General features: G+C 47.2%; 1 protein-coding gene across 2 annotated transcripts in view; it reads right to left on the bottom strand.

The window, feature by feature from the left end:
* The window catches only part of ABCC4 (ATP binding cassette subfamily C member 4 (PEL blood group)), a 304,207-nt gene extending 287,091 nt beyond the window's left edge, over positions 1-17,116 (bottom strand). For both annotated transcript variants that reach the window (XM_017859218.1, XM_017859219.1), the window contains exon 1: positions 16,351-17,116. In XM_017859218.1, the coding sequence (XP_017714707.1) occupies positions 16,351-16,424 (74 nt within the window). In that variant the 5' untranslated portion in view covers positions 16,425-17,116. The remainder of the gene's footprint in view (positions 1-16,350) is intronic.
* Positions 17,117-23,645: the final 6,529 nt, after the last annotated feature.

The following is a 23,645-nucleotide window of genomic DNA, read 5'->3' as shown; positions in this document are numbered from 1 at the left end:
AGATCACGCCGCTGCACTCCAGCCTGGGCAGCAGGGCGAGACTTCGTCTCAAAAAAAAACTTTATCCTTAAAATACAACTCTTGGAGCCAGTCCCAGAAACTTCGGAGGATCAGGCAGGAGGACCTCTTGAGGCCACAAATTTGAGGATGTAGTGTGCCTGTGAATAGCCACTACAGTCTAGCCTGGGCAACACAGCAAGACCTCATAAATAAATAAGTAGGCCAGACGAGGTGGCTCACAACTGTAATCTCAGCACTTTGGGAGGCCGAGGCTGGCAGATCACGAGGTTAGGAGATCAAGACCATCCTGGCTAACACAGTGAAACCCCGTCTCTACTAAAACTACAAAAAATTAGCCAGGCGTGCTGACTTGTACCTGTAGTCCCAGCTACTCGGGAGGCTGAGGCACAAGAATCGCTTTAATCTGGGAGGCAGAGGTTGCAGTGAGCCGAAATTGCACCACTGCACTCCAGCCTGGGCAAGAGGGTAAGACTCTGCCTCACAAAAATAATAAATAAATAAATATTTTATAATGTATTTTTAAAATATAGTTCTTAAAGCATGCTGTGAGTAGGTTTAATTTTTCTAAATCGTAGAATAGGATACCAAAGCCCAGAGTGGTCATATGTCTTGCCTAAGGTCACACACAGCTAACGTGTACAAGATCGTGGGTCTTCTGGCTCAGGTCTGAGGCTGTCACAATAACTAGCTTCCCACTTGTTCCTAAGACACAGGTGTCAGCAACTCTAAATTCAAGAATTGAGATTAAGACTAAAGTAATGGCTTATAAGCATTAATTAAGTATATTAAGTACAAGATATTCAACTAGACACTGAGAGATTAAGACATTGTAGATACTGGTTTCTGCCTTAAAAGAGCTAACAATTTAGTAAAAAACTCGCAAATGAGTAAAGACTTCAATAAGACTTAAAGACTTAAGACAATAAAAAAAGGCGTGATAAAAGGGTAAATGTAGGCTGGATGCAGTGGCTCATGCCTGTATTCCCAGCACTTTGGGATGCTGAGGTGGGCAGATCACCTGAGGTCAGGAGTTCAAGACCAAACTGGCCAACACAGCGAAACCTTGTCTCTACTAAAAATACAAAAGTTAGCCAGGTGTCGTGGCACAAGCCTGTAATCCCAGCGACTCGGGAGGCTGAAGCAGGAGAACTGCTTGAATCCAGGAGGCGGAGGCTGCTCAAGAGCAAGACTCTGTCTCAAAAAAAAAAGTGGGGGGGGAATAAATTTAGTACCAAGAACCCTCATCATCCCGTTTATCTACAGCCTAATACGTACTAGGAACCTACATATACAATAATAGGTAAAATCTATTAAGAACCTATAATGTTTTATAGTTGAACAAATTGTGTCGCTTAATCAACTTAGAATTCATGTAAATGCCACATTTGGGCTCTGTTACATTGAGAGCTCTCCAGGCCCAGCTTACCATGTTAAGCCATTGATGAAGCTCCCTGCTACTATTTAAAACAGGATGGATACCTTTCTACTGTCTTCAGAGAGGAAGAGTACATCCTGTTGGACTGTCTGCACTCTCCCTCTCTCAAGACAGTAATCTGAGGGATTACTTCAATAGAAGTTAAAAGAAGCGGTCAATTGGGTTTATCACATAATCTCAATCATATCCTGACCAATAAAATGCACCAATAAAGATCAGCAAATAAAAGCAAGTGATTAGAAGAGCAATTTTATGCTCACGAGTTCTGAATTCACAAGTGTGAGATTTCCAGTCAGTTAATCTCATGAGCTCAATTAATCTCTGACCCAGGGTGAGAAAATAAACATAGTGACGCAGAGGCTGGAGCTCACGCTTTGGAATTTGTCAGATTTAACTCAATTCCCAGCTCCATCATGTCCTGCCTGGGTGACCCTCATTATGCTACCTGGCCTCTCCAGCTTCAGTTTCCTTCACCTGCATGTAACACAAGAGCAGAGCCACCCTCAACAAGGGGTTACTATAAAAATCGAAGGACCCGGAATCCGTAACAACATCCCTGGCACAGAGCAAGCACCCTTCTCCCTCAGCCACTGGCTGAGCACCCACAGACGGGAATAAGTCCTATTGTGGTAATGGTTCTCATGCTTTGAGATCAGCCAAGTTCTTTGAGAGGAACCCGAAAAAGGGGCGGTGAACCTTTGGCCAGAAAAATGGAAATATGCACAGAAATATTTCTGACTTTGGCGAGCAGTTGATCAGTAGTTCTTGGGTTTCAGTGCCCATCAGAGACATGGAGAACCTTTTTAAAATATTGACGTGCGGGGCACGGTGGCTCACACCTGTAATCCCAACACTGTGGGAGGCCAAGGCAGACGGATCACCTGAGGTCAGGAGTTCCAGACCAGCCTGACCAACATGGAGAAATCCCGTCTTTTCTAAAAATACAAAATTAGCCAGGCGTGGTAGTGCATGCCTGTAATCCCAGCTACTCAGGAGGCTGAGGCAGAACTGCTTTTTTAATTAAAAAAAATTATATATACATATATATATATACATATATATATATATAGACATGCAGATACCACCCCCAGAAATTATTATTCCAATTGGCCTATAACGGGAACAGACATCCATATTTTTATGGCTGTCCAGGTGATCCAATCATGGTGAGGACTAAGAAACTGCTATGTAATCTAAAAAGAATTTAGAAAAAATAGAGCTAGTAAGGTTAACCGAAATAATGCACATCAACAATCATTTGAAGGGAGCAGTTCAAGAGTATATTCATGAAAAGCAGAACCAAGAAACAGCCTGTGTTAAGAGGAATCATGGCCAGATGTGCTGTCTCACGCCTGTAATCCCAGCACTTCGAGAGGCCGAGGCAGGGTGGATCACCTGAGGTCAGGAGTTCGAGACTAGCATGGCCAACATGGTGAAACACCATCTCTACTAAAAATACAAAAATTAGCTAGGCGTAGTGCCACACGCCTATAATCCCAGCTACTGGGGAGGCTGAGGCAGGAGAATCACTTGAACCCGGGAGGCGGAGGTTGCAGTGAGCCAAGATCGTGACATTGCACTCCAGGCTGGGCAACAAGAGCGAAACTCTGTCTCAAAAAAAAAAAACAAAAAAAAAGAGGAACTCATGAGGCCAGGCACAGTGGCATCACACCATTCATTGCACTCCAGCCTGGGCAAAAAGATCAAAACTCCATCTCAAAAAAATAAATAAGAGTAGAAAATACAGACACAAAAATTAGCTGGATGTGGTGGCACGCACCTATAATCCCAGCTACTCGGGGGGCTGAAGCAGAAGAACCGCTTGAACCCCGGGCGGCAGAGATTGTAGTGAGCTGAGGTTGCACCATTGCACTTCGGCCTGGGTGACAGAGCAAGACTCAGTCTAAAAAAAAAAAAAAAAAAAAGAGGAAATCATGCCAAATGACTTTAACCCTTTTCTTGGCGGAGTTTCTGAATGACTGCCCAGGCTGGGCATGACGGTTCACACCTGTCATCCCAGCACTTTGCGAGGCCAAGGCAGGTGGATCACTTGAGCTCAAGAGTTTGAGACTAGCATGGGCAATATGGCAAAACCCCACCTGTATTAGAAAAATTAGCCAGCTATGGTGGCCCGCACCTTAGTCCCAGCTACTTGCGGGGCTGAAGCAGTAGGATCACTTGAGCCTGGGAGGTCAAGGCTCCAATAAGCTATGATTGCACCACTGCACTCCAAGGCTAGCTGGCAAGGCAAGATCCGTCTCAAAAACAAAAAAAAGAAGAAGAAGAAGAAGAAAATGCCCAGGTGATCCAATACTCCAATACTTCTTGACTTCCATAAAGCAGACTTTCCATATGACACGACCTCTCTTGACACTTGTGGCCAAGTTAATCTAGCGACTACAGTGTTGATTAGTGGATTTGCCACAACCTAGAGGACATTCCTAGGACCCATCCTTTCTAGCATTCAGAATACAAAACTGTTCCAAGAACTTTCAACAGCAACAATGAGCTGCTAAACTTTGGCATCCACAAAATACATTTGCATAGGAATAGAAGAGCAGTTACGCATGGATAAGCCCAGCAGACTGTGAGGTCAACTGGCCATGTGTCCAATGCAGCTCAACTGCATGTATCACCGATGAGGTCCAAATTAAGATAAACTTCCTGACCAGACTGGCCAATATGATGAAACTCCATCTCTACTAAAATACAAGTATTAGCTGGGTGTGGTGGCACACGCCTGTAATCCCAGCTACTCGGGAGGCTGAAGCACGAGAATTGCTTGAACCCGGAAGGTGGAGGTTGCAGTGAGCCAAGATCACACCACTACACGCCAGCCCGGGCAACACAGCAAAACTCCCTCTAAAGAAATAATAAGAAGAAGATAAACTCCATGAGCCCCAAACTCATGACCAATTGAGTGCCTATTCAACATCTTCATGTGAATGTGTAGCAGGCATCTCAAACTCAACAGGGTCAAAAATAAACTCCTGTCCAGGCACCATGGTGCATGCCTGTAATCCCAGCACTTTGCGAGGCTAGGGCGGGAGGATCACTTGAGCCCAGGAGTTCAATACCAGCCAGGGCAACATGGCGAAACTCTGTCTCTACAAAAAATTAGCTGGGCATGGTGGCACACGCCTGTGGTCCCAGCTACTCGGGAGGCTGAGGTGGAAGGATGGCTTGAGCCCAGGAGGTGAAGACTGCAGTGAACTGAGATTACACCACTGCAATCCAGCCTGGGTGACAGAGTGACACCCTGTCTCAAACAAAGAAACAAAGATTTAATGTGACCATGAAAGCTGTCTTTGAATACTATGAGGTGAGCATATGAAGGGAAGTAGCCAACTTGCTCTGCGTGTTGACAAAAAACAAAGAAGGAGAGTGGCTGTGAACCTATTTTGGTTCTAGGAGCTGCCTGATTCACAGATCATTCTTTGCTTCATTAAATTCTGTAATTTTTTTTTTTTTTTTTTTTGAGACGGAGTCTCGCTCTGTCGCCTGGGCTGGAGTGCAGTGGCCAGATCTCAGCTCACTGCAAGCTCCGCCTCCCGGGTTTATGCCATTCTCCTGCCTCAGCCTCCAGAGTAGCTGGGACTACAGGCACCCGCCACCTCGCCCAGCTAGTTTTTTGTATTTTTTAGTAGAGACGGGGGTTCACCATGTTAGTCAGGATGGTCTTGATCTCATCAACTATGGATCCGCCCATCTCGGCCTCCCAAAGTGCTAGGATTACAGGCTTGAGCCACCGCGCCCGGCCCTAATTTTTTTCTTAAAAGTAGGTAAACATGAGTAGAAATTGCATGGAAAGAAAACTGTGGCTCAATACAACATAATTCTGGCATTCTAATCTAAAGTCATGCGAGTCACATAATGCATTTCCCCATTGCCCAATAACTGGAAGGGATTCCTGTATTGAGTGTGGGTTAGAAGATCTCTTCCTTTCAACCCACTAATTCTATGACACTAAGGAAAAGGGGAAGATAGGAGCTAGTGTGGAGAAAATTGCAGACAGGGACTAGGCCAGAAACAGACCAACACGGAAGTGGTCATGGAACCCAGAAACGGAACAAGGAGCTAAGTCACAGGCCACAGAAGAGCTGTAAGTGCTCATGAGTACGGGGCTGGAAGTGGGAGAAGCAAAGCCTGAATGTACTGGGATAAAGAGGGGAGGTCGCCCTTGGGTGTACCAAACGCTACCGGCTCACAGGGACGGCATTGTGACTGAGGGGTGGTCATTCACCACACATCTCAGGCAACACTTTGTCCATATGTAGTTCTGTGACCTGGACATCTCATCCCCTGCCAGGGATGACTCCCCACCTTCTCCATCCAAGCTCCAACAGGAGGGTCAACCCCTCCCCAAAGAGCCCCACCTTAGCCATCATGGCAAAACCCCCATCTCTACCAAAAAAAAAAAAATTAGCCAGGCCTAGTGGTGCACACCTATAATCCCAGCTCCTCGGGAGGCTGAGACAGGAGAATTGCTTGAGCCCAGGAGGCAGAGGTTGCAGTGAGCCGTCCAGCCTGTGCGACAGAGTGAGACTCCACCTCAAAAAACAAAAACAAAAGCAAAATTCCACTCTGACACAGCTTTTCCGTACTTCTACTCCAGCACACCCAACACTGGGTCAGGATGAACTCCTGCAGTAGGGACTGCTGGACACACAGACTATGTTTTTTTGAGACAGAGTCTCAGTCTGTCATCCAGGCTGGAGTGCAATAGCACGATCTCGGCTCACTGCAACCTCCGCCTCTCGGGTTCAAGTGATTCTCCTGCCTCAGCCTCTCAAGTAGCTGGGACTACAGGTGCATGCCATTGTGAACAGCTAATTTTTGTATTTTTAGCAGAGATGGGGTTTCACTATGTTGGCCAGGCTGGTCTTGAACTCCTGACCTTGTGATCCACCTGCCTCGGCCTCCCAAAGTGCTGGGATTACAGGCATAAGCCCACGCCCAGCCTGGACTATGTTTTGCTTTTTTTTTTTTTTTTTGAGACAGAGTCTCATTTTGTAGCCCAGGCTGGAGTGCAGTGGTGCGATCTCAGCTCGCTGTAGCCTCCACCTCCTGGGTTAAAGCGATTCTCCTGCTCAGTCTCCCAAGTAGCTGGGATTACAGGCACGCACCACCACCACGAAAGAAGGCAGAGTGCCTTCTTTCTTGCCAGGTTAAAATCCATTACAATAAAGTACCATTCCTGTTCTCAAAGAGCTCACACAATGAGGGAGGCAGCCACTGTATCATGCAAATAATGCTAGCTGTTGAAGAAAACAAGCCCCGATTCTCAGTGGCTTAATTAAAAATCACCAGCCGAGGCAGGTGGATCACATGAAGTCAGGAGTTGGAGACCAGCCTGGCCAACACAGCAAAACCCCTTCTCTACTACAAATACAAAATATAAATATATATATACACACACACACACACGAATATATATATACGTGTATATATACACGTATATATATCCGGGCATGGTTTCGAGCTCTTGTAATCCCAGATACTTGGGAGGAGGCTAAGGCAAGAGAATCGCTTGAACCCGGGAGGCAGAGGTTGCAGTGAGCCGAGATCGCGCCACTGCACTCTAGCCTGTAAGACAGAGATAGACTCCGTATCAAAAAAAAAAAAAAAAAAGAAACCAAGACCATGCCTAGTCTCATGCTGTAGTCCCCTTTGGGCAATCTAGGGTGGGGAACAACACCATCCACTCACTCCTAGCTGGACTTTCACCATCTTGCGGCTCGGCCTCCTCTCAGTATTCCTCCTCTCCAGGAGACCTCTTTATTCAGCTGGAAAGGCGTTGCGTGGGGCTGGTTTTTGTGTTCCAGGCATGGAAGCAAGACACCTTTTGCAACCACTTCCTGTTGGCCAGGTCTCAGTTTCATGGTCACCTCTGACCACAAGGTTGGGGTAGAAAACATAGTCCAGGCTGGGCGCGGTGGCTCGTGCCTGTAATCCCAGCACTTTGGGAGGCCCAGGTGGGTGGATCACCTGAAGTCAGGAGTTCAAGACCAGCCTGGACATGTTGAAACCCCATCTCTCCTAAAAGTACAAAAAATTAGCCGAGCGTGTGGCACACACCTGTAGTCCCAGCTATTTGGGAGGCTGAGGCAGGAGAATCACTAGAACTCGGGAGGCGGAGGTTGCAGTCAGCTGAAATTGTACCACTGCACTCCAGCTTAGACAAAAAGAGTGAAACTCCATCTCAGAAATAAAAAAATTAAAAACAAAAAGTAAAATAAAATAAAAAGAAGGCACTCAAATGTTTGCTAAATGAATAATCTAAACCGCAGAGGGTCAAGTCAGTAACCTTGGCCTCCCAGACACTGATCAAGTAGAATTGGACGCCAAGGACTGAGAAAGACCTGAGAAACGTGGCTCCGAAATCTCAGCATCTGAATCACCCAGGAAATATGCTTTAAAAAACTGCAGATTTCAGGATGCCACCTCAACCCCAAGAGACTGTGATTCTGTGGACGCAGAAATTTATAATTTGGTGAGACTCATACCTGCAATATCAGCACTTTGGGAGGCCAAAGCGGGAGAATCACTTGAAGCCAAGAGTTTAAGACCAACCTGGGCAACACAGTGAGACCCAGTCTCTACCAAAAATCTATTAATAAAAACTAGCAGCCAGGCACGGTGGCTCACCCCTGTAATCCCAGCACTTCAGGAGGCCGAGGCAGGCAGATCACGAGGTCAGGATATCAAGACCATCCTGGCCAACATGATGAAACCCTGTCTCTACTAAAAATACAAAAATTAGCCAGACATGGTGGCGTGTGCCTGTAGTTCCAGCTACTCAGAAGGCTGACACAGGAGAATCACTTGAACCTGGGAGGCAGAGGTTGTAGTGAGCCAAGATCACGCCACTGCACTCCAGCCTGGCAACAAGAGCAAGACTCCATCCCTCCCACCCCCGCAAAAAAAATTAGCTAGATGTCCAGGCACGGTGGCTCAGGCTTGTAATCCCAGCACTTTGGGAGGCCGAGGAGGGCGGACCACAAGGTCAGGAGTTCAAGACCAGCCTGGCCAACATAGTGAAACCCCGTCTCTACTAAAAACATACAAAAAAAATTAGTCAGGCATGGTGGCGGACACCTGTAGTCCCAGCTACTTGGGAGGCTGAGGCAGGAGAATCACTTGAACCCAGGAGGCAGAGGTTGCAGTGAGCCGAGATCATACCACTGCACTCCAGCCTGGGTGACAGAGTGAGACTCCATCAAAAAAAAAAAAAACACCTGAGCTAGGTGTTATGGCATGCACCTATAGCTCAGCTACTTGGGAGGCTGAGCTGAAGGACGACTTAAGCCTAGGAATTTGAGGCTGCATTGAGCCATAATTGCACCACTGCACTCCCACCTGGGCAACAGAGCAAGCCCTTGTCTCAAAACACACACACACACACACCCCACAAAATTAAATGGCCAGGAACAGTGGTTCATGGCTATAATCCCAGCACTTCGGAAAACCTAGGCAGGAGGACTGCTTGAGCTCAGGATTTTGAGACCAGCCTGGGCAACATAGTGAGACCTCATCTCTAAAAGAAAAATAATTTTTTTATTATAGAAAAATGAAATATAAAATTAAACATTTTACGCATTGACTGAGGGCCTCACGCACCCATCCTCTCTAAGCCATCCCCTGCCCTCAGCCACTTGCATTTGCTTCTACAGTCATGTCATCAGCTTTCTAGGGCAGGTCTCCAGAGAGTCTGTCTGGTCACTAGTGGCCGTTTCCACAGCAGCACAGGCTTTGCTAGATGATACTTCACCCACTGAGACACGGCCAGCAACAGGAGAGCAAGGATTTAACCACTCTCTGTGGGCCAGATGCATCTGGCGATCCCTCTCAATGCCCATGTTTGGGGAAAAGTCCTTCGTTGTTAGCTGCCACCCTGCTGCTGACCCCAGATCTCTGTATCAGGTGTGGGCAGAGGAATGCAAAGTGCCTGCCGGGCACCAGGGGGCAGCAGGAAGATTCCTAGGAGATTCTCAGGGATTGGCCCATCTTGTGCCAAGCTTGACATGGTTAAAAGGCTGTGCCACTTATTTCCACTAACAGGAAAAGGAGGAATTATTCAATAAATGGTAATGGGGAAAATGAGCTGTTTGGGGAAAAAATGGGGACTACCTCATATCAAATACCAAAAGAAATTCTAGCTGCCTTTATTGTTAGAAATGAAACAATGACTAAAAGAAAATGGAAGGCCAGGCATAGTGGCTCACGCCTGTAATCCCAGCACTTTTGGAGGCTGAGGTGGGTGGATCACCTGAGGTCAGGAGTTTGAAACCACCCTGGCCAACATGATGAAACCCTCTCTACTAAAAACACAAAAATTAGCCGGGCATGGTGGTGGGCACTTGTAATCCCAGCTACTTGGGAGGCTGAGGCAGGAGAATCACTTGAATCCTGGAGGTGGATGTTGCAGTGAGCCGAGATCATGCCATTGCACTCCAGCCTAGGCAACAGAGTGAGACTCCACCTCAGAAAAAAAAGAAAATGGATACAGAGGTGGAGCGTGGTGGCTTATGCCTATAATCCCAACACTTTGGGAGGCCGAGGCAGGCAGATCACTTGAGCTTACAAGTTTGAGACCAGCCTGGGCAACATGGTGAAACCCCAGCTCTATAAAAAAAAAAAAAAAAAATACAAAAATTAGCTAGGCGGAGTGGTGCACACCTGTAGTCCCAGCTACTCAGGAGACTGAGGTAGGAGGATGGCTTGCGCCTGGGAGGAGGAGGTTGCAGTGAGCTGAAATAATGTCTGTGAACTCCAGCCTGGGCAGTGCAGCCAGACCTTGTCTCCAAATTTAAAAAAAAAAAAGGATATGGAGATCGAGGTGATCCCAGGGTTAAAAAAAGGTATATTTAGAGTTGAAGAAGTCCAGGCACAGTGGCTCACATCTCTAATCCGAGCACTTGGGAGGCCAAGGCAGGTGAATTGTTTGAGTCCAGGAGTTGGAGTCCAGCATGGGCAATATAGTGAGACCCATCTCTACAAACAATTTAAAAATTAGCTAGGCATGGTGGCATGCACCTGTAGCTCAGCTCCTTGGGAGACTGAGCTAGAAGAATCACTTGAGCCTGGGAAGTTGAGACTGCAGTTAAGCCATGTTCACGCCACTGCACTCCAGGCCTGGTCAACAGAGTCGAAGAGGTAAATGAGAAGATGGCTCGCACCTGCAATCCCACCTAAACTAGGAAAAAATAGGTGATCCTCCCACTTCAGTCCCTCAATCTACCCAAAGAAATTACCATCCCAACACTTTAGGAGGCCTAGGCGGAAGGATGGCTTAAGCCCAGGAGTTTGAGACCCACCTGGGTAATATAGTGAGACCTCATCTCTATTTTTAAAAAAGAGCTGAAGCAACAGCAACAACCAAAAAGAAAAGATCAATTAATTATATATAAATTTAAAACTTCTGAAAAAAACTGAGAAGTGAAAATCTAGAAAACTATTGTAAACACTACAAGTGATTTCAAAACCATAAATGCCTCATAGAAAAAATGCAAAAAACGTAATGGATAATTCAAAGATATACCAATAAACAAAGGGTCAACAGACCTTGTAAAAGTTCAATTATAATTATCAATCAAATAAATGCAAACTGAAACTGATTGATACTATTTTTAACCTATCAGCTTGGAAACTTTTTCAAATTCAGTATTCGGGCCAGGCGCCGTGGCTCATGCCTCTAATCCCAGCACGTTGGGAGACCAAGGCCGGTAAATCACCCGAGGTCAGGAGTTCAAAACCAGCCTGGCTAACATGGCAAAACCCTGTCTCCACTAACAATACAAAAATTAGCTGGGTGTGGTGGTGCACACCTGTAATCTCAGCTACTCAGGAGGCTGAGGCAGGAGAACCGCTTGAACTCAGCAAGTGGAGGTTGCAATGAGCCTTGATCACCCCCCACTGCACTCCAGCCTGGGTAACAGAGCGAGACTCCATCTCAAAATTAATTAATTAATTAGTTCAGTACGCAAAGTTAACAATGAAATAAGGACACAAACTACTACTAAGAGGGCAAACTGTTCCGATTCTGTTGGAAAACAGGCCTTTACCAGTCATTCTACTTCTGAGAAACATAAAGGAAGGACATACTAAAAGCATGGGTATCCGTTACATTGTTACTAGAAATGCACTGTGTTCAATAGTGAAAAACTACATAAATTACAACCATTAAATATCATGTTTTCAAGATTATTTAATGCCATAAGAATTTAAATTAAGGCTGAGCACAGTGGTTCATGCCTATAATCTCAGCACTTTAGGAGGCTGAGGCAGGCAGATCACTTGAGCCCAGGAGTTCAAGACCAGCCCGGGCAACATGGCAAAGCCCTGTCTCTATGAAAAAAAAACACAAAAATTGGCCCGGAGCCATGACACACACCTGTAGCTACTCAGGAGTCTGAGGTGAGAGGATCACTTGAGCCTGGGAGGCCAAGGCTGCAATGAGCCATCATCACACCACTTAACTCCAGCCTGAGCAAAAGAAAGAAAAGGTTTGTGAGGAAGACAGAAGCAACCAAAATATCAGCAGATATACGTGGCCAACAGAAATAAAACATTCTATTCCCTACTTCTTTTTCTATAGTTTCAAATTTCCTACAGAAAGTGGCCGGGTACAGTAGCTCATGTGTGTAATCCCAGCACTTTGGGAGGCCGAGGTGGGCGGATCACCTGAGGTCAGGAGTTCAAGACCAGTCTGGCCAACATGGTGAAACCCTCTCTTACAAAACTACAAAAATTAGCTGCGCATGGTGGCATGCACCTGTAATCCCAGCTACTCAGGAGGCTGAGGCAGGAGAATGGCTTGAACCCGGGAGGCAGAGGTTGCAGTGAGCAGAGATCACAGCACTGCCATCCTGGTGACAGAGCTGAAACTCTGTCTCAAAAAAAAAAAAAAAAAAAGGAGGGAAAAGAAATAGGAGAAAATACTAATTTTAAAAATCCACAATTGCCAACAGTCATAATGCATGACTCCTTTTAGACTCCAAGTCCAAATTATGCTATGAATACACCAAAATCCCAGGAACATACTTTGTATAAAAGTCAGTAAGCTAGTTATTGGCATCATTTAGGTAGGCAGCTACCAGTTCACAAGTTCAGAAAGCAGATGATATTTGAGAAGAAAAGCAAACACCCAGCAAGAAGGTGAAAAGCAGTTTTCCCTACAAGGTGGGCCCTGTCTCCAGGCAGCCACTTCCTGGATGGGCTCATTTCAGCTTTCCACTGGCAGTGGGAAGGGAACACAAATACTAACCTAAAAGCAGGAGGCTAAGGCACAAAATATAACTCAAGAATTTACTACAGGCCCAGTGCGGTGGTTCACACCTGTAATCCCAGCAATTTGGGAGGCCCAGGCAGGCAGATCACTGGAGCTCAAACTCCTGAGCTGTGGATTACAGTGTCCGTGGGGCACTGTTAGGTTAGTCTGTAGCTATGTGGCAACATGAAGCACTTTCAAGTGATAAGTAAATAGCTCAAGGGGGTGGGAAATATAAGGTGACTGCTGTGTCATTTTAATGTCTCTCTGGGCCTGATAATTTAAAAGGACTCCGCATTCCTCAGATGATGATGATTATTATTTTCTCACTAAGAGGCCTCAGACTTTAAAATTCCTCAAACTGGCCCAAGCACAGTGGCTCACGCCTGTAATCCCAGCACTTTTGGAGACCGAGGCGGGCAGATCACCTGAGGTCAGGAATTCAAGGCCAGCCTGGCCAAAACAGTGAAACCCCATCTCTACTAAAAATACAAAAATTAGCTGGGTGTGAGGGTACACACCTGTAGTCCCAGCTACTCGGGACACTGGGGCAGGAGAATCGCTCGAACCCAGGAGGTAGAGGATGCAGTGAGCAGAGATGGCACCACTGCACTCCAGCCTGGGTGACAGAGCTGAGGGACAGAGTAAGCCTCAGTCTCAAAAAAAATAAAGAAAATAAATTTTAAAAATTAAAAATAAAAGCATAATACTATAATAACACTCCAATGAGAGGAGTAGCTAGAAGCAGTAAGCTCCTCAAATCAAGATCACCTGGAGCACGTGAAACCTCACCACCACCCACACACCCAGTGTTTCCCGTTTTACTGAATCAGTCTGGAGCGGATGCTGGAGAATCTGCATCCCTTACAATCTCCCAAGTGATGCTGATGTTGCCGCTCTGAGTACCATGCTTTGAGAACAGCTGCCCTAAAGCACAGTAAAAGTTGTTACACATGCATCATCTCCAACTGCAGGCACTTTAAGAACTTCCCTTGAGAAACTCTAGCCTGCCAGAACGGGGATGCCTTCTCCACGCATTTCCGACAAGCACCTGAACTGGAAACAGCTCAGTACAGCAGCTCCAAAGAGGCTAGGGAGCCAGTCTGCCCAGCTTTGGAGCCTGCTCTGACACTTGATTGCTGTGTGAGTCCAGGCAAATTACTCAACCACTCTCAGCTTAAGTGTCCTCAGAGTAAAATAGAGGTACTAGCTCCTTCCCCTCCATCAGGGAAACCGGAAATGAACACCTACTCCAGTCATCAATGGGAAAGCATCACTTCCTATTTCCCCACCACCTAAAATTTGAAAATGTAGGGGGAGAAAATGTAAGGAGGCAGAGCTCACATCTGTAATCCTGGCACTTTGGGTGGCCAAAGCGGGAGAAACACTTGAGCCCAGGAGTTCAAAACCAGCCTGAGCAACAAATTAGAGAGCCCCATCTCTACAAAAAACTTTTTTTTAAATTATCCAGGCATGGTGACACACACCTGGAGCCCCAGCTACTCGGGAAGCTGAGGCAGGAGGATTGTTTTGGCCCAGGAGTTGGAGGCTGCAGCAAGCTACGAATGTGTCACTGTACTCCAGCCTGGGTCACACTTGCACAAAGCAAGATCCTGTCTCAAAAAAAAAAAAAAAAAAAAAAAAAAAAAAAAAAAAAAGGTTCCTTGCCCTGCCTGAAGTTGAGGAGACCATTTGTCTACTTCAAGTTATTATTTACACAAACCACACCCATATTCCTTCCTCCTCCACGCGCCTCTCGCGTCTCTCAAGAGAAAGGCCGCCAGACAACCCAGAGGGTCCTACACCCACTGAGTATATCACAATCGAAACAAAAGTAAGCGATCCATCCTCTTGGAATCCCCTAGGCCAAGCTTGTCCAATCTGAGGCCCGTGGGCTGCATGTGGCCCAACACAAATTCATAAGCTTTCTAAAAACATCATGAGATTTGTTTGCAATTTTTTTTTTTAGCTCATCAGCTGTCATTAGTGTTAGGATATCATTAGTGTTAGTGTATTTTATGTATGGCCCAAGACAATTCTTCCAGTGTGGCCCAGGGAACCCAAAAGATTGGAGACCCCCACCCTAGGCTGTCCCATAATAAAAGGCAATATCAACATGTGGGAAAGATGAGGCAGCAGAAGTCAAGAAACAGAAGATCTAATAATCAACCAAGTGAGACTGAAGCCCTTCAAAGGTTCAGGCTCATGTAGTTAGCAGATAGAATTTCCGCCCCTCAAGACAGTCTCACTCTGTCACCCAGGCTGGAGTGCAGTGGCGCAGTCTCAGCTCACTGCAACCTCCACCTCCTGAGTTCAAGCAATTCTCCTGCCTCAGCCTCCCTAGTAGCTGGGATTACAGGCGTGCTCCACCACACCCAGCTAATTTTTGTATTTTTAGTAGAGACAGGGTTTCACCATGTTGGCCTGGCTGGTCTCTAACTCCCGACCTCGTGATCCACCCGCCTCTGCCTCCCAAAGTGCTGGGATACAGGCGTGAGCCACTGCGCCAGGCCAAGATGGAAGTTTTAGGTACAACTATCACCTGAGTCTTTCTCCACTTGTTTCCTTGCAGAGAATGGGTAGGGCTGTGGGCCCTCCCAGCTCAGGAGCCCTGGGGTGGTTTTAAGATGGTAGAACTCCTGGTAGGAACCACCTGTATCAAGACCATGGATCACCTCTCTGAAGGTTAGCGATTCCAGGGAACTACCCCGGCGCAGTCCTCCTAGGTGGAAGTGAAAATACTGGAAACAGGGGAAGAAGTTGGTCAAAGACAGACTCCAGTCGTGGCGGTGTATGTCCCAATTAAAAGCAAAACTTGGAAAATCTTGTTCAAGAACAGTGTCCTCATTCATAAATAAAAAATAATACTGTTTTTTACCCACATGAAACTTGCCATAACTAGGTACCACGACCCACATGGACACACAGTGAGATTCACACAGAGAGACAGGAGAGTCCTGGTCACTGAGACAAACGATAGAGACATCGGGACACAGAGAGACACAACGGGGACGTGGAGTTGGATCCAGCTGTCTCGTAAGGAATATCGGAAGGGGTGGGGACACTATTGGGAGATGGCATAGGTCCAGGACACTAATTAGGCTTTGGCGGAGATTAGATGAAGGAAGCTGTTCATAAGCTGCTTACTTAAAAAGAAAGGAAAAGGTGCGTTTGAGTTCAGGAGACTGTGAGTCTCGGAGCAGGAGGTGGCAGCCAGCGAAGGGTGGGCGTGTAATGGGTGCAGTCGCTTCTCCCGCTGGGCAAGAGACTCCCCCTTTCGGCAGCCTGGGTTCCCCGCCTCCCTACCTCCCGCTCCTCCTCCCCGGAGCCCTAAGGGCCCGCAGGGCCTCCAGCAGCAAAGCCGCTGGCTCCGCGCCACCAGCGCCGGGTCCACGCGTCCCCGCGTCCCCCTGCCCCCCGCACAGGGGCGCAGGCGGGGACCACGCGGCCGGCGTGGGGCGGCGCCACTGCAGCAGAAAGCCCCGGTGTGGACCGCGTGGCACAGGAAAGCGCTCCCCTCGCTCCCAGCCGCAGAAGGCTGGGGCAGCATCGAGCGCGGCCCCGGGAGAGCGCGTCCGCGGGGCGGACGGCTACAGGGTGACCTGTTTATGGCGGGGACACTCACCAGAAGAACACGCGCGAGCAGAGGTTCGCGCCCTGCAGCGGGTTGGGCTTCACCTCCTGGTACACTGGCAGCATCTTGCCAGGCGTAGGGGGCGCGGGCCGGGGTCGCACTGATCAGGCGGCGGTGGCCGCGGGCTCCCCTCCTGGACCGTGAGCAGAGATGCTGGAGCTCCGGCCGCCGCGCCGGTCCGCTCGGCAGGAGCCTGTGAAGCAGCCGTTTCCGGGAGCCGGGCGCCGGCGGCACGCCCAGCCCCCGCCTCTCAGGCCCGCCGCTACCAGAGCCGCCTCGGGGGCGCCCGCTACGCGCCGCCGCCTGGAGCCCGGGAGCCGCGCACCGCGTGCGAGCTCGGCCGGGGCCGACGGGTGACGCGGCGGGAGGAGACGCGGCGAGAGGAGGCGAAGCTGGCGACGCCAAAGGGAGCCCAGAGCTACGCCCAGGGGTGAGGCGAGGGCCGCCCGCGCCGCTGAATAGAGAGGGTAGCCGAGCGCGCGGCGCGGAGCCCGGGTCCTGAGGTGCCCACGTGCTCGCACCCCAGTGAAACTTCCCGAAATTCACTATCCGAGTTTTGGCGCCGACCCAGAAGGTGGAGCAGGGAGGCGTCGGCTGTGCCCGCCCCTGCGACGCAGAAACGCCCCCTCGGGCACGGGTTTGGGGAGACTGGGAGACAGCTGCCTCGTGCTCCACCAGCCCGCCCCCTGGGCGCCTTGCCCTTCTCAGGACCAAACGCGGGTGCCATGGAGGCTCTCCAACCTGTGAGCCAAACATTTGACCTCGGACGACAGCAAAGTTTCGCACAGATTATCCTTGTAGAGCTGCAAGACCTCAAGAAAGCCGGGTAACTCGAGAGTAGGACCCAGATGAATTTGGAAGATGGATGAATGCTGTCGTCGATGGGGCGGGCCTTCGCCATCTCACATGTTGCATGCTACGGTGGACCTCTGAGCTTTTTGCTGCCCTCTTAGATTGGGAAAGGAATATAAGAGGAAAGAGAGACTGCCTTATGATTTCTATCATCAAGCCCTAAAGCCTAACAGATAACAGTGGCAAACGACACATGTGTTCCAGAAGACCAATTATGTTTATGTGCATTTCTGAGTGCATAGTCTCACTTGTGTGTGTGTGTGTGTGTGTGTGTGTGTGTGGCAGTCTCACACACAGTGACTCAATTATGGCTCATTGCACCCTGGACCTCCCAGGGCTCAAACAGTCCTCCCAACTCAGCCTAAGTAGCTAGGACTACAGGCACCCGCCGCCACGCCCGGCTAATATTTTGTGATTTTTGTAGAGATGCAAAAATCAAAATCAAAGGCTCTAAGTTCAAATACTGATAATTTCTGAAGCCAAATGATGTGTCATGGGAGTTTATTTTCTTCACATTTCATGCATGTTTGAGAATTTGGTTTTCTTTGTAACAAGATCATTTTATTGTTCCTTGATAATTTCTCACTTTGTTGCCCAGGCTGGTCTCAAACTCCTAGGCTCAGGTGATCCTCCTACCGTGGCCTCCCAAAGTGCTAGGATTACAGACATGTACCACCACACCCGACCAATTATCTCACTTTTAATTCTATCAGTGCCGCATTCAAGGTTATTCTTATTTTATAGATGAGGAAGGTGAAGCTGAAAGGCAGAACTTGTCCAGGGTCTTAGAGCCAAGAAAGAATTAAACATGATTTACATTAAGCCTGTGCCTAAGCATGGTCTATCTCCCTGGTGGATGGCCAGTGTGCGTGAGAAGTGGCCAGAATATGCTGGTTGAATGGCTGTAGGAATGAATGAACAAAATCTTGTTCCAAGCTTTTGGACTCCCACTCCTAAGTCTTCAGTTACTTCTGTGGCTACCTTACCAAGGTCAGCAGCTGCTCTTCATTTCCACCCTGAATGAAAAAAAATAAAGACTCCAAGTTCATGGTGCTTAGAACGAGATCATTTTATTGTTCCTTGATAATTTTCCAAGTATATTTGCTAAGATAGTATCATTAATAGCTTTTAAAGAAAGCCTTACACAAACACATATTTAAAAGTCAAGCACAGGCTGGCCAACATAGTGAGACCCTGTCTCTACCAAAAAATTTAAAAATTAGCCCAGGTGTGGTGGCATGCCCTTGTAGTCCCAACTACTTGGGAGGCTGAGACAGGTGGATGGCTTTAGCCCAGGAGTTCCAGGCTACAGGGAGTTAAGAAGGTGCCACCAGGCCGGGCACGATGGCTCACGCCTATAATCCTAGCACTTTGGGAGGCCGAGGCGGGTAGATCACCTGAGGTCAGGAGTTTGAGACCAGCCTGGCCAACATGGTGAAACCCCATCTCTACTAAAAATACAAAAAATTATCTGGGCTTGATGGTGGACACCTGTAATCCTATCTACTCGGGAACCTGAGGCAGAAGAATCACTTGGACCCAGGAGGCGGAGGTTGCAGTGAACTGAGATCATGCCACTGCTTTCCAGCCTGGGCAACAAGAGCAAAACTCCATCTCAAAAAAAAAAAAAAAAAAAAGGTGCCACTGCACTCTAGGCTGTGCACACCCATAATCCTAGCACTTTGAGAGGTGGAGACAGGAGGATTGCTTTAGCCCAGGAGTTCTAGACCAGCCTGGGCAGCATAGGGAGACCTCTACTAAAAATATAAAAATCAGATGGGCATGGTGGAGTAAGTCTGTAGTCCCAGCTACCCTGGAGGCTCAAGTGGGAGGATTGCTTGAGCTCAGGAGTTCTAGATCAGCCTGGGCAACATAGGGAGACCTCATCTCTACTAAAAATGTAAAAATATGATGGGTGTGGTTGCGTGAGTCTGTAGTCCCAGCTGGAGGTTCATGTGGAAGGACTGCTTGAGCCCAGGAGTTGGAGGCTGCAGTAGGCTATGATCACGCCACTGCCCTGTAGCCTGGGCTACAGAGTGAGACTCTGTCTCCAAAAAAAAAAAAAAAAAAAAAGTTAAGCACATAAGAACGGCAAAATATTGATAATTTTTGAAGCCAAATGATGTGTCATGGGGGTTTATTTTCTTCATATTTCATGCGTGTTTGAGAATTTGGTTTTCATTTTGGAGATGGGGTCTCACTATGTTGCCCAGGCTGGACTCAAACTCCTGGGCCCAAGGAATCCTCCTGTCTCAGCCCCTCCAAGTACCTGGGATTGTAGGCACTCACCAGCATACCAGCTCATGTTTCAGAATTTCTGTCACAAAAAGGAACACAATATTTTAAGTTGACTACTGTGGGAAAGCTATGATCATTCAATAACCTACCTTTCTGATAGCTCTTTCTCAGATAATGCAAGCTATAAACCAAAATAGTCAGTCTTCACCTGATTTACAGTGCCCTTTGAAACTCCCTAAGCTTTCTAGCCCAGTAAATGCTGAGCTACCAGTTCTGCTTCCAAGCTAGAGAACCTGTTTGCTAAAGTTAGAAGTCTAGTGACTTCCCTTGTCAGACTGCCCCAGAATGCTCTCCCTACCCCCAACAACTGTGTAAGACCCATAATTAGCCATCTCCAAACTGCCAAAGTACTCAGTCCCTTCGGCTCCTGCAGATGCTTATTTTTTTCTTAGTAAGATCTTTTGGAACTTCTTAACGTTCTTTTCTGAACATTAACAATGTGGTATTTGGAAGCGATACTGTACAGCAGTGTCTGACTGCAGAGAGGACTGGATATGGAACCAGGGGACCAGGGCTTTATATCTTTTCACTTGTTACCTAACCTTTCTGACCTTTATTTTCCTCAGGTCTAAAATGGAGTCAGGGACGGGTACAGTGGCTCATGCCTGTAATCCCAGCACTTTGGGAGGCGGAGGCGGGCGGATCACCTGAGATCAGGAGTTAGAAACCAGCCTCGCCAACATGGCAAAACCCCATCTCTACTAAAAATACAAAAACTAGCTGGGCATGATGGCATGTGCCTGTAATCCCAACTACTCAGGAGACTGAGGCAGGAGAATTGCTTGAACCTGGGCTGCAGAGGTTACAGTGAGCCATGAGCCAAGAGCACGCTATTGCACTCCAGCCTAGGTGACAGAGCTAGACTCCCATAAAAAAAAAAAAAAAAAAAAAAAAAAAAAACAATAAAATGGGGGTCAGGCAGGGCATGGTAGCTCACACCTATAATTCAACATTTTGGGAGCCCAAGGCAGGGAGCATCATTTAAACCAGGAAGTTTGAAAACCAGCCTGGGCATGTGTGAGATGCATCTCTACAAAGAAAAAAAAAAAAAAAAAAAAATTTTTAAATTAGTCGGGCATTCGGTGGGCACACCACACCTGTGGTCCTAGCTACTCAGGAGGGTAAGATGGAAGGATCACTTGAGCCTAGGAGTTTGAGGCTGCAGTGAACTCTGATTGCACCACTGCACTCCAGCCTGGGAGACAGAGTGAGAAACCCTGTCTCTAAAAACATAAAAATAAATTTTAAAACAAAATAGGGATCAGAATCCCCACTCTTCCTTCTTCACAGGATTATTGTGAGTCTCCCAACTTGTGAATACATTGTGAAGGCAATATACAAATTAAAGGATGGGGATTTTTTCCCACTCATTCAATAAATATTTAGTGGATGCCTTCTGGATATATGATAGGCCAGGGAATGAGCCTGCAAAGACGAGGAAGATGTCTTCTTTTTTATTTGTTTGTTTGTTTGTTTGTTTGTTTGTTTTTGAAATAGGGTCTAGCTCTCGCCCAGGCTGGAGTGCAGTGGTGCAGTCTTGGCTCACTACAACCTCCCAGGCTCAAACCCATCCTCCCGTCTCAGCCTCCCAAGTAGCTGGGACTACAAGCACGCACCACCATGCCCAGCTAATTTTTGTATTTTTTTTGGTAGAGGGGGGGTTTTGCTGTGTTGCCCAGCCAGGCTGGTCTCGAATTCCTGAGCTCAAGCAATCTGCCAGCCTCAACCTCCTACAGTGCTGGGATTACAGGTGAGAGCCACTGCACCCAGCCTAAAGATGTCTTAAGAATGATTTATCAAAGGAAAAAATATTAGGGCCACTTCAAGCTGGGAACTGCTCAGGGCAAGTCTGCCTCCCATTCTACTCAAAGTCACCCCTCTGCTCACAGAGACAGATGCATATTCTGATTGCCTCATTTGGAGAGACTTATCAGAAACTCAAAAGAATGCAACCATTTGGCTAGGCGCTGTGGCTCAGGCCTGTAATCCCAGCACTTTGGGAGGCTGAGAGTGGTGGATCACCTGAGGTCAGGAGTTTGAGACCAGCCTGGCCACCATGGTGAAACCCCGCCTCTACTAAAAATACAAAAAATTAGTCAGGCATGGTGGTGGGTCCCTGTAATCCCAGCTACTTGGGAGGCTGAGGCAGGAGAATATCTTGAATCTGGTAGAGGTTGCAGTGAGCTGAGATCGCACCATCGCACTCAAGTCTAAGCAACAAGAGCAAAACTCTGTCTCAAAAAAAAAAATCGTGAATAACTTAGCCAGGCATGGTGGCTCACCCCTATAATCCCAGCACTTTGGGAAGCTGTGGTGGGAGGATTGGTTGAGCCCAGGAGTTCGAGACCCAGCCTGGACAACAAAATGAAAACCCATCTCTACCAAAAGAATTAATAAAGTTAGCTGGGCATAGTGGTGGAGTCCCAGCTACTTGGGAGGCTGAAGCAGGAGGATCACTTGAGCCCAAGAGGTCAAGGTTGTAGTGAGCTGTGATTATGGCACTGCACTGCAGCATGGGTGACAGAGTGAGAACTTGTCTTAAAAAAAAGGGAGCGGGGGAGAAAAAAATACCAATGGATAACTTGTTTTAAGGAGGGATGAGAAGATGTGGAAGGTAAGGCCTGCAGTGGCAGACCATCCACATCAATGTTCATGGAAAAAAATCATCTTGTTTGTGCCCTAATTGAAGAAAACCAACAATTAACAGCAGCCAACACCATATTAACAATAGCAAACACCACAGACATCTCAATTGGTTCAGCTTACACAGCTCTGACTGAAAAATTAAAGTTGAGCAAACATTTCACTCAATAGGTGTCAAAACTGCTGTGCCCAGATCAGCTACAGAGAAGAGCAGAGCTTTCAGTGGAAGTTTTAAACAAGTGAGATGGAGACCCTGAAGTATTTTTTTCAAAGAATTGTGACAGGACATGAAGTGTGGCTTTACCAGTACGATCCTGAAGACAAAGCACAATCAAAGCAATGGCTACTGAGAGGTGGAAGTGGTCCAGTCGCAGCACAAACAGACCAGTCAAGAGCAAGGGTCACACGACAGTTTTCTGAAATGCTTAGGACATTTTGCTTGTTGATGTTCTGGGGGGCCAAAGAATGATAACATCTGCTTGCTGTGAGAGTGTTTTGAGAAAATTAGCCAAAGCTTTAGCAGAAAAATGCCTGAGAAAGCTTCACCAGAGTCCTTCTTCACCACAACAGTGTTCCTGCTCATTCCTCTCATCAAACCAGGGCAATTTCCCAAGTGTTTCAACGGGAAATCACTAGTATTTACATTACAGTTCTGATTTAATGCCTTCTGACTTCTTTTTGCTTCCTAATCTGAAAATATATTTAAAGGGCATGCATTTTTCTTTAGTTATTACTATTAATACTGTATGGTTGAATTCCCAGAACTCTCAATAATTTTTTTTTTTTTTTTTTTTTTGAGTCAGAGTTTCGCTCTTGTTGCCCAGGCTGTAGTGCAATGGCATGATCTCAGCTCACCACAACCTTCACCTCCCGGGTTCAAGCAATTCTCCTGCCTCAGCTTCCCGAGTAGCTGGGATTTACAGGCATGTGCCACCACACACAGCTAATTTTGTATTTTTAGTAGAGATGGGGTTTCTCCACGTTGGTCAGGCTGGTCTCAAACTCCCAACCTCAAGTGATCCACTCACCTCAGCCTCCCAAAGTGCTGGGATTATAAGTGTGAGTCACCACGCCTGGCTAGGACTCTCAATTCTTTAGGGATGAACTAATGACTGGTATCATTGCTTACAAAGGTGTCTTGAACTTGATAGAGCTTATATTGAGAAATAAAGTTTATATTTTAGTTTTATGTTTTAAGTCCATTTTGTCATGAACTTTTTTTTTTTTTTAAGACTAGTCAAGTGAAACAGTGGGAGTGGAAAAGAAGCAAAGAAATCTGTAACTGGTTGTGATTCCATGAACTTTTTGAAATCCCCTTGTATTGGCTTCCTTCCCTTCTCTGTCTTACTTCTCTACTCCCTACAAGTGTTTTCTGGGATCACCTCCAGATAAACTACTTGCAGTCTAATCCTGTCTCCAGATCTGCTACTGTGGGAACCCAAACTAAGACACCTGCAAAAAATATCCTTCCAATTACTTAAAAATGTGTTCAC

This window comes from Rhinopithecus bieti, unplaced genomic scaffold (assembly GCF_001698545.2).
Source record: "Rhinopithecus bieti isolate Rb0 unplaced genomic scaffold, ASM169854v2 scaffold_46235, whole genome shotgun sequence".
In the NCBI taxonomy this organism is placed as follows: domain Eukaryota; kingdom Metazoa; phylum Chordata; class Mammalia; order Primates; family Cercopithecidae; genus Rhinopithecus; species Rhinopithecus bieti.
This window is presented reverse-complemented; position numbering and strand designations above follow the sequence as displayed.